Source organism: Eschrichtius robustus, chromosome 13 (assembly GCF_028021215.1).
Source record: "Eschrichtius robustus isolate mEscRob2 chromosome 13, mEscRob2.pri, whole genome shotgun sequence".
Lineage (NCBI taxonomy): Eukaryota > Metazoa > Chordata > Mammalia > Artiodactyla > Eschrichtiidae > Eschrichtius > Eschrichtius robustus.
This window is the reverse complement of record NC_090836.1, coordinates 15106849-15118043: the sequence shown is the minus strand read 5'-3', so window position 1 is coordinate 15118043 and position 11195 is coordinate 15106849. Positions and strand designations below refer to the sequence as shown.

The 11195-nt window shown below is 34.7% G+C and overlaps 1 protein-coding gene across 1 annotated transcript; it reads left to right on the top strand.

Annotated features, from left to right (window-relative positions):
• The first annotated feature begins 1411 nt into the window (after positions 1–1411).
• On the top strand, positions 1412–9988 carry RERGL (RERG like). The gene is made up of 5 exons (XM_068561463.1): positions 1412–1487; positions 2594–2650; positions 6710–6783; positions 7274–7422; positions 9701–9988. Exons 1-5 carry the CDS (start codon positions 1436–1438, stop codon positions 9981–9983), a joined length of 615 nt encoding a protein of 204 aa, XP_068417564.1. The 5' UTR covers positions 1412–1435; the 3' UTR covers positions 9984–9988.
• The last annotated feature ends 1207 nt before the right edge of the window (positions 9989–11195 follow it).

Sequence of the window (11195 nt, the reverse complement as noted above, 5' to 3'; positions counted from 1 at the left end):
AGAGCAGACACATCTCCCCAATCACTTTTTCCTTCCTCTTTTCCCTCCCCAATCACTTTTTCCTTCCTCTCTCTGTAGGTCCTGATCATGTTTCAAACTTTACCTACTTTTTGAAGACCTTTCTATCTACCGATCTGCTTTCTCCAGCTCTTGATCAGAGCCCCATTTTAGCAATGATAATATTCGTTGTAGTTCTGTTTCCATTTTTCTCTTGGTAGACTGTAGACTCCATCAGGTCAGAAAATTCATTATTTAATTGTTGACCTATTTAATTAAACCAAATATAGCTTTAACAGAGAGTGGCAATTAATCAATATTTGTTAAATAAATGCATTTTTAAGAAGCATGTATTTCTGTGATAGACCCAACCTGGAAATGAAACTTCTTTACCTGGGTCTTAAAATGTAGTCCACAAAAGTTGAATTCTTCTATTTTTCTGTTGTACTCTTTTCTCAACTTTCAAATTTATACATATACAAATGGGGAGAAAGAAAGGGAAGAAAATAATTTGGGGACTTGGAGTAGCAGGGACAATTGATGAAAAGAAGTATAAGAGAGTGATAATTGTGCATATCAAATTTGCCTTTTTATTTCATAGCAGGAGTGAATTATGTCAGAACACCCCTTCCAAATGTTCTTTTCTTTTAAAAAAGTACTGTGTAAGGAAACATGACATGTTCCTGTTTAGTGCTATTTAAACAACATGAGGCTGATTGCTTTATTGTTTTTTCCAGAAATCTTACTGTTGTCTATTGGTATAACACTTTTTTAAAAAGAAAGAGAAAAGTTACTTTTTAAGGAAGACATTGGAAAGGTGAAACTCTGGGGTTCCCACATTTCTCCTTGAGAGCCTCAAATGACACAGAAACATGGGCTGGATATTCACGTGCATTGCTGTCAACACTAAACTAATCCATCCAAGAGAGCCATCCTCTCCCTTCTCTCATTCCTTTTCATGATTGAATTAACTTATTCCCCCTTGTCTTTCACAGGAGAAACCCAAGAAGATGTAGCCTCAGGTATTAATAGAAAAAGCAAAACTGATCCACTCAAAGGAAATTTACAGGAATGTTTACCCATCCTCTAAAAACTTTCTTAATGAAGAGAGATCATTTTTCTAGGTTCTAGGAGAAGGTAGATTCCAGGTACATGAAAGTAGAAGATGAGGAGCTATGCTTCTGTTAAACTCTTAACTATTGGCTTAGTAAACCTTTGTGTCTAAATAGTAAGCCCACTGTTTTTTTATGAGACATGTTCAAAACTACTGTAGGAAAATATTTTTAAAGTTATTATTGGATGGTAGGAGTATGGGGTGGAGTTGACCTTAGGGAAACGAGAGCAGCAATAATAAAAAGGATTTTGGAAAACATATGCTTGGCTCAAGTCAGTATATCTCCAGAAGTCAGGACGGACCAAGAAGGAGCAGAAGAGCAAGATGAATGATGTGAAACTTGCTGTCTTGGGTGGTGAAGGAACGGGCAAATCTGGTAAGTGGTGTTGTTTTCTGTGGCATGGTGTAGAGTACATAAAGAGTGAGAAATATATTGACATGATATGTATTACATTATAACATATTATATGTAGATAAACTTGATATAACTATATATTATTTTTAAGTAGGAGTTTTCATTTTATAAGCAAGTAATGCAATTACCTGTATATAAAATTTATATACAGGTTGAGGAATATAACTGTTTGAAGTATTAATTTGTATCTTGTTCTACTGATGTTTGAAATTCATTGGAATAACAGGAAATCCCTCCCATCACTATCCCACCTACTTTTCACTCCAGCACACCTGCCTCCACACCTACCAGTGGCCAAACAATGCCCTTGAATAGATTCTGCTGCCCTGAGACTAAGGGTGGAGAGAGATGCGTGGAGACCTATGAATTATTTTTTAAATGCCATTTTTTCGCATTATCAAAGTGAGAAAAACTTTGGAGGGGCATGGCTTTTTAAATGCCCAGAAATGAGCAAGAAGTGCCCAGACCTTGGAAGCTATGTTTTTGTTTTCTTTTGTTTTGTTTTTGGTCACATTATGATGGTACTAAGCATGCCACCAATAGAACCACCGTAGCCTAATGAATCTTAACAATGGGCCAGACCCAGGAGCTGCAATAAGATAAACCAACACTAGAGGTCGTTCCTCTGTTTCCTGGATTTTGAAGTCCCTTATTTCCTTAAACAATTGCAAATGCTTGATACCGTCCTGGCCACTATTAGCATGCAGCACCGTGGAGCCACAATTAATTTTATAAAGAAAATATAGAGATGTTATAGTTCTTGCATCTCATATTTAATGAGAAATCTGTCTCTGTTACAAAGGTGAGTTGTCTTACGTGTCTTTGCATTCGTAAATTACTTATGCAGTGATTTGAGTGGGCAGCACACTGAGATCACTTTCTTTGTAGCCTCCTAATTTTTATGGCTGTACAGTGGAAATTCATAGACCAGAATTTAGTAAAGTTTTAAGGTCTTCATTAATACTTAGTAAATTTTGAGCTGAGATGCTAGATGCTTATGTACATTACTAAATTATTTGTATCCTAAAACAGATAAGACCCCAAATCCAGCTTGTTTTGTTTTGCAGCCCTTACAGTAAGGTTTCTTACCAAGCGATTTATTGGAGAATATGCTTCTAATTTTGGTAAGTCACTACTTTAGACTTTTTCACCTTAAAACTTCAGCATCATAATTAATATCAGAGAAACATTTTAATAGAATCTTCCATTTTTGCACTTTTTAAAGAATAAATTTATTTATTTATTTTTGGCTGCATTGAGTCTTCGTTTCTGCGCGCGGGCTTTCTCTAGCTGCCGTGAGCGGGAGCTACACTTCGTTGCAGTGCACGGGTTTCTCATTGCGGTGGCTTCTCTTGTTGCAGAGCATGTGCTCTCGGCGTGCGGGCTTCAGTAGTTGTGGCCCACGGGCTTAGTTGCTCTGCGGCATGTGGGATCTTCCCGGACCAGGGCTTGAACCCGTGTGCCCTGCATTGGCAGGCGGATTCTTAGCCACTGCACCATCAGGGAAGTCCCCCATTTTTGCACTTTTAAGCAATTTATTTATTCATGGGTTCTGGTTAGACAAGCCCAAATAAGTAATTGAATTAATTGTTCTTTTATGATAAAAAGTTATCCAATTTGATGTTAAATAAAATGGATTAGAAATCCAGTTGGTTTCAGTCTAGAACCAGAAAAACATTAAAACTGGGACCTGCTGCCTGTACCAAGTGTTGTAGAGCATGTGAGTGTGGATTTTTTTGTAAGCTATGAAACAATTTGAAATTAAAGCAACATCTGTTGAAAAATAAAGACAAATTAATTATAAAAGCACAAGTAACTACAAAATAAATGCTTATTTTTATTGCAAAACCATGTGACAATAACTGGAAAATTATACTATGATTAAAGATCATATCATAATTAGCTAGGTTGCTTATGTAAGTTTCAGAGAAATTCTAAAACAGATGCCAGGGCACCTTGATATAATCTTAGGATCGTTTCACTAACTCTACTATAAATTTCTGTTATTTTGATCAGAATTAGCATGACATATGGGAAATGCCACAGTGGGGAATTAATAACAAGTGGGGAATTTTGCCAGAGGTTTGAATATATTTTTGGCTCAGCAATTAATCTATGTAATGCTACTAATATCTTACCTGACTGAAGGTGTGGTGAGGAAAGGTTTTGTGGGTTTTTTTAATAAGAACGAAGATTTTAAGAAATATGAGAACTGGGAGAAAGGGAAATTATTCTTTTGTTCAATAATACTGATTTAGAGTAAGAAGAAGTTATGATTGGAAGTGTTTTCATGAGAAATAAACAACAAAAATCTTTAGCATTCATTTATGATATAGCATTATTAGAGTGTTTTAGAAAATAACTTTAAAGTATTGCATTGTTTCCTATGTGTAGCCCATAGTATTTCAGTCCGTATGCCATTGTAAATGTTTTAGGGCAAGCACTTGAAAACTGATTATAGAAAGAAGAAATATATAGGAAGAGAAATTCTTATTGTTTCATTTCTCAGGTCAACAGCCTCAGTCAAAAAAGGTAACACACAAACTAGGAGTCAGGCATGAGAAAATGTTCTAAAACTATAAAACAAAACATAAATAAAAGAACACACACAAAAAGCAGTAACAGCAACAACAAAATAAAAACATCACCTTAATCTTTTATAAGATATATCAGTAGATATATAGGTATATCAATAGATACATAAGCAAACGAAGTGTACACATTTCTGGCTGTTACATCTATATTAAAAATATAAGACCTAGAGACATTCTTAAAGACAACCAAATGAGCAAAAGTTCACCACCACATGAGGATTAATTAGCAAAAAAATGACCCCATTTGTAAATGAGGGCTAGAAGGGGAAAATAATAAAATTCTAAAAAGTTAAGAGCTGGTGACCCCTGCTGGCAGTTTTTGAGTTTTGAGAGTGAGTATTTTAAAATGTCTTAGAAGGAAAGTATATGGTTCACAGTAGTAAGCTTATAAAGTTTAGAATAAACTGTCTGAAGACATTTTAAGATTTAATGAAACACTAACAAATTTCATTAAATGTAACCTAGAAGGATTTTAAAATTCATCCCTAACCTCCTGAAGTCGGCTTTCCCAAATGTCTGCTACATTTTGCTAACCACAGGTTACAGAGTATTTGCCAGAATGGGTCATGATTTTGTGTCAGTATGCAATTTTGGAGAGAAGTAGGTCTTGTATTAAAACACTGGAGGGACAGTTACAGAAATGAAGTCTTTCGTTCATTCAACAAATATTTATTGAATACCTGTCATGTGGCAGGTACTCTTCTAGGTAGAGAGGCTATAGTAATGAACAAATATCCGAGCCTTCATAAGATTTACAATCTGGAGGGAAGGGTCAGCTAATTAAAAATACATTTATCTATCTATATCTATACATATATATATCTACATATATATATATAATGTCTTATGGTGATAAATGTTATGAAGGAAAAGAAAGCATAGGGGAGTGGTGTGTGGTCATTTAAAATAGGGTAGTCAGGGTAGACCTGGCTAAGATGGAGACATTTCAACAGACCTGCAGGTGATAAAAACTGAGACATGAAGATATTTGGGCAATTATATTCCAGGTAGAAGAAACAGTTGCCAAAGTTCAGAGGAAGGAACTTTCTGAAAAATGTGAGGAATGGTATGGAGGACTGTGTAGCTTCAGTGGAGGAATGTGAGAGACAATAGCCAAAGAGGTCTACTGAGATCCTAGGGGTAATGGGAGACTAGATAACTAGGGAAATTCTCAGGCATTTTAAAAGCTTAGGTTTATCCAAATGAGCTGTGGAGCCATTGGAGAGATTTGATCAGGCAAGTGACATGATCTGGCTGCAAACTGGCTTTTGCTTCTGGATTGAGAATAAACTGAGAGCAAGAAGGGAGTTAGGGGAGGGATGAAGCAAAGATCTGAGTTAGGAGGTTTTCTAATAATACAGGCAAAAGTAATGATGGCTTGGACCAGAGTGTGAGCAAAGGAGGTGATGAGAGGCAGACAAATTCAAAATATTCTTTGAAGATAGAGTAAAAAGGAATTTTTAATAGAATAAATATAGGATGTAAGAGAAAGAAAGAATCAGGGATGCCCTTGACGCTTTTAACTCGCGAGACTAGTTATGGATATGTCATTTAATGAAATGGAAACTTGTGGGATATGCAGTCTTTGCGGGGAGATCAGAGGTTCCATTTTAAGCATGTTAAGGTTAGATGTCTATCAGGTATCTAATTGGAGGCACCCAGTGGTGGTAGATGCCTAGAGTCCAGGGAAGGGGTCCAGACTACAGAAATGGGTTTATCAGCAATAATTGTTATATAAAGACTCTGACTGGATGAGATTAGCAAGGGAGTGAGTGTAGATAGAGAAGAAATCCATAAACTGGAATCACAGTTGGAGTGAGAGAAGATATTGTGGGACAAATAAAAAAGATTAATACAAAGCAATATGGAATAAAGAAAAAACCCAGGAGAGTATGTTGCCTTGAAAGCCATGTGAAAGAAACATTTTGAGGAGGTAGGTGTGATCAACTATACTAAGATTACCGACAGGGCAGGTAAGATCAAGAACTTTCCACTGAGTCTAAAACCATAACCCTGATGAGAACAGTTTTAGTCAAGTAATTGGAGTTAAAGCCTGATTGTAATAATTTGAAGGTCATGGAAGGAGAGAATTTGGACACAGGGAGTATAGATATTTACCAAAAGGCCAGCAGAGAAATAGAGCAATAGTTGGGATCCAAAGGGTTGTTAAGTTAGGAGAAATTCAGCTGCTAGTAATGATATAATAAAGAGGAAAATTTTATGGTGCAGAAGAGAGAGGTAGAATTGTTGGAGCCATGTCTTTCAGCAGGTCAGAGGAAATAGTAACTAGTTCATAGTGAATGGACTGGCCTTAGAAACACAGATAATTCATCCATAGTAATAGAATGGATGATAAGTACATAGGCAGAAAAACATGTAGGTGAATAGATATAGTGGTAAAGTTCATTTGTAAGAAATATACATTAGCAAATATATGTTTTTTTGACCACTAGCAATAAAGAAAAGCTACTGTAGTACTCAACTAAAATATGGCTGGTTGACTTTGCAAGACTGCGATCCAAATATAAGGCCATTTTTTAAATTCTGGAGGATTTCCATACTGACAATGAGTATATGCATATTTTTCAGAATCTATCTATAAAAAGCATTTGTATTTGGAAGGGAAGCAATTGAATCTAGAAATATACGACTCTTGTTCTCAGGTAAGTAAAACAAAATATGTTTTCAATCATGATTTGAAGAAGATATCCCTCAAATCTTTTTAGCTAAATCTTATCAATACTGTGGTTTTTTTTTTTTACTGATTTAAATCTAGTACAAAAAATCAATACATATTCCATTTACTAATAAGGATAGAAAATATCATCTCTTTTCAAACATATATGTGGATATTGATTTTAAATGCAATTATTAGGGCTTATCAAATTTTCAGAAAAAGAGTTTTTTTAGAAAAAAGATATCAAATGAGATGGATATAACTTTATTATAGTTCTTTATTTTTTAAAATTTAATCAGTTTTGTTTAAAGAAAGAGGATGATAAAAAAGAAACAGAGACTACATTTTAGAAAATATCAGTATTTGGCTTACTGAATTCTTTTCCAGGTGAAATGGGTCTCCATTAATTAACTGTCTAACGGGTAAAATACAGGGATCAGATCCCACCACTTTCAATGTGCTTGGTTTATTTTCAGCCACAGAAAGCAAAATTTTCCCTCACAAGTGAGCTGCATTGGGCAGATGGGTTTGTTATTGTGTATGACATCAGTGACAGGTCTTCGTTTGCTTTTGCAAAAGCACTAATCTACAGAATTCGGGAGCCACAGACTAGTCATTGTAAAAGGTGAGGTATTTTTCTTTCCTCTCTCCTTTCTTTTTAATAAATCATCATAGAGCTGTAAGCATCATTAGGAAGAGTTTAATACAGGCTTCCAATTACAAAATTTAACAGCCCTGAACAATCCACCTTCCATTCCACAGGAGTTACACATGTAGTAAAAGGAATAAGATGAGAATACTTTATATCCTGGCTGACATAAACAGTTACTTGCCCCGAGTAAATGGCTATTTTACAAGACAGCTTCTATTGTTTACATGCCATTCACTTGCAACATAATGGTCCTCTGTACACAAGATAGTTCCCTTTCCACCTTTCTTTTTCATGCCCACAAAAATGTGAAGGATACTAAATAAATCCAGATTTATTACACTTGGCATCCAATTCCTAGTCATTGAGCTGTTCAGTCAATCAAAGCAAAATAGACTGAATAATCAAACTGTTACAGATTCTAAGTATGAGAATACCTTTTTCTCCATTTCACCTCCTAAAACAAAGAGCTGATCAACGACTCCGGATTGTTAATGTCTTGACACAAGTGACTATGAAGGAAAACATAACTGTGCCTTAAACTAATTTTGCATTAGTAGATATAAATGTAAACCTATGAATTTCCCATTTCAGTTTTCCTTTTTTTTTTAATTGTTTTAGCCTTTCCATTTAAAATATTTATTTTTGTTTAACCTGCTGGTATAAGGGATTCTTTGTGCTCTTAACCAGATTTGCCCTTAAAATCTAAAACAGCATTCTAATCTGGGAAGCAAAAAAGCACAATATTATTCCTGAAAATTGGTACCTGTGCTTTTTATATCATTTTAAATGCCTACTATCAATAAATCATCAGATAATAATTGATAAGTTATATTTCCCTAGAGTCATTTGATATAAATTCTTGTTTATATCTGATTGACCTTGGGTAAACCCTTTAATCTCTAGACCTCCTTTTTCTGACTGTAAAACTGATAGAAACACGGTAGGAGAAAAGAATGTGATTTTACTAAGGTACCTCATGGCTCTGATTTCCTATAATATTACTGATTTTGAGGGACCTCCATTGTTTCAAGTGTTAAATGCCTTATATTTAAGCACCATAACTTAGGTAAGGGAAAGTAATTAAAATTACTTTCTATTCTTACAAATCAAAAGAATCACTCACGAATAGGCAAAAAATATGTATATTTTAAAAATTCCTATATTTGACATTTTTCAGGCAAACTTTTTAATGTATTGACCAAATAATTTTTGAGTTTTTCCAGTTCTCAATCTCTAGGTAAACTAGAGTCTCTTATTTGTAGATAAAAAGCAAAATTATGGCATTGTTTTATAAAATTACATCTGATATTTGTGATTCACCCTTCAAAATATTTCATTTATTCTTCCCCATTAATTCTTCACAATAATTTTCTGAGCTCTATAGAAAAAGATACTCTTAGTGCCCTCAAAATCCAACACGTACAGTGCTTTTTCCCTTACGGCTCACACTGTCACGTGAATGAAACCAGCCTGAAGACTGTTTTCATTTTCCCATTTCTTCCCTATAGGAGATATCTTGGCAGAGTTCCATGCCATTTAAGACCTAGTAGCCTTACTGTATTCTTCAAATGAAACTCTGCTTTAGGAATGTTACATTGTAACCGAGGAGATTATATTGATATTTGCCAGACACTACCTTACCAAAGCAATATACTTCTTCAATAAACAGAAAAATTGTACAGGGTCACGAGACCTTTTCTTTAAAGTATGCTTAATGAATATTAACAAACAGCAACAAATATTGAATTAGTAAAGAGGCATTAGTTAGTCCTTCTCTTTCAGTTGATAAAGAAATGAAAGATAATACTTAGTAAGCCTATTTTATTGCCGGGCACTGGGCTAGATTTTTATACACATCTTCATTTAACCTCTGTGAGCATTCTGTGTGACGAGGACTATTTTACCTTTTTTTTTTTTTTTTTTTTTTTTTTTACATATAAGGGAATTGAAAGTGGAAAATGTTACAATCATGTCTTGTTAGTAAACAGAGCCATAATTCTGGGAATAGGTTTGTACCACTTCAAATGTTATGCTTTAAGAGCCTTCTTGCTTCTGTGTCATTTACACATTTTATCTAAAATAATTTTTATAAGTAAATGAGATACACACACACATGACCACAAATAACACACATACACACACAGTATTCTTTTTTTTGGTCCATAATTCTTTTTGATATAAACCTACTTAATAAAAAAAAAAAAGAGTTGTTAAAACAGTCTTGCCAAAGAATTGTGTATCTGTGTTTCAGAGCTGTGGAATCAGCTGTGCTTTTGGTGGGTAACAAGCAAGATCTCTGTCATGTGCGAGAGGTTGGCTGGGAAGAAGGGCAAAAACTGGCACTGGATAACCGGTGCCAATTCTGTGAACTGTCTGCAGCAGAGCAGTCTCTGGAGGTGGAAGTGATGTTTATCAGAATTATCAAGGGCATCCTGACAAACTTCAAACTCAAAGAAAAGAGAAGACCCAGTGGATCTAAATCCATGGCCAAACTGATCAATAATGTATTTGGAAAGAGAAGGAAATCTGTTTAATTGACATGTGATCCTAAGGGATTTTTATTATATCAGAGAGTTTCAAACATTTGTATGGTAATTAAATTTACCCTTTGTATGCAATTAAAAAATTCTCTTAGAGATATGAAATAATTGACCATGAACCACAACTGTGTTTTCAAATATATAGTTTGCCTTCTTAGTTGTTTGTATCTTGTACATTTTGCTTCACACTTAACCTTTTCTTTATTACACAGAATAATATGAGTATAACCTATTGGTGGATTACTATATAATTTTATTAAATTACCATTCCACAGGGCTCAATTTACCTTTATTTTATATATATCTTTTTAATGAAATATATAGTTATATTCATATAGTTAATATATTATAGGGCTTAACTTATTAATTTGTGAAATTCATGATCTATTTAATTAAAATGCATGGATTTATTTTTGAAAGTGTCTTTATAATAAACCAGTGAATTATTTGATATTACATACATTTTACTTACAACTAAGGCCTTAAGAAGTTAAATTCCTTACCTGTAAGTACATAGTTTACAGTTGGTCTGATGATGAAAACGTCTGCCTTTCCTTATTGTATGCTAAGCAAACAAGGGCAATTATCATAGAGAAATTAACTTATACAACTAAGATACTTTTTAGATTAAAAAATTAGGGTTTTTTTTAAGTTCATTTAGAAATCCATACCTCATAGGAGAAGAAAAAAGTAAAAACTGGTTGGTAAATATATAACCTTGAAGGCCTTATTGTCCTGAAAGAAATATTGTATTAGATACAAACATTTTGGGCCTTCTCAGATTACGTTGGGTACAATTTCCTTCAGAAGTCAACTGTCCACCTCCTGGACTGCAGCATCCCTTCTGCTGTCCTTGATGAGCTTGTCACCTGCTGCGTTTCAAGTTGCAGCCCTAGGCCTCCCTTCAGCCAAATCGCTGACAAGTAAGGTTAGACTTTGGAGAAGTTAGCCTAGGTGTACATGCAATGCTGCGTGCACACTTGGTTAACATGTGTCAGCACTAACCTGGGGACCACGTAGAAGATCTTGAGTAGAGGGTGGTAGACTGGAGTCAGGGAGGGTGACACAGACTATTAGTCTGGGCAGGAGAGAATTAAGTCATCGACATGGTCTTGTTCATCGTGAGTCATGATCCAACATTTAGCTTTTTTTGTTCTGTGGAAATCTAACCTGGATGATGCACTAGAGTAAAAGGAGTGGAAGTAA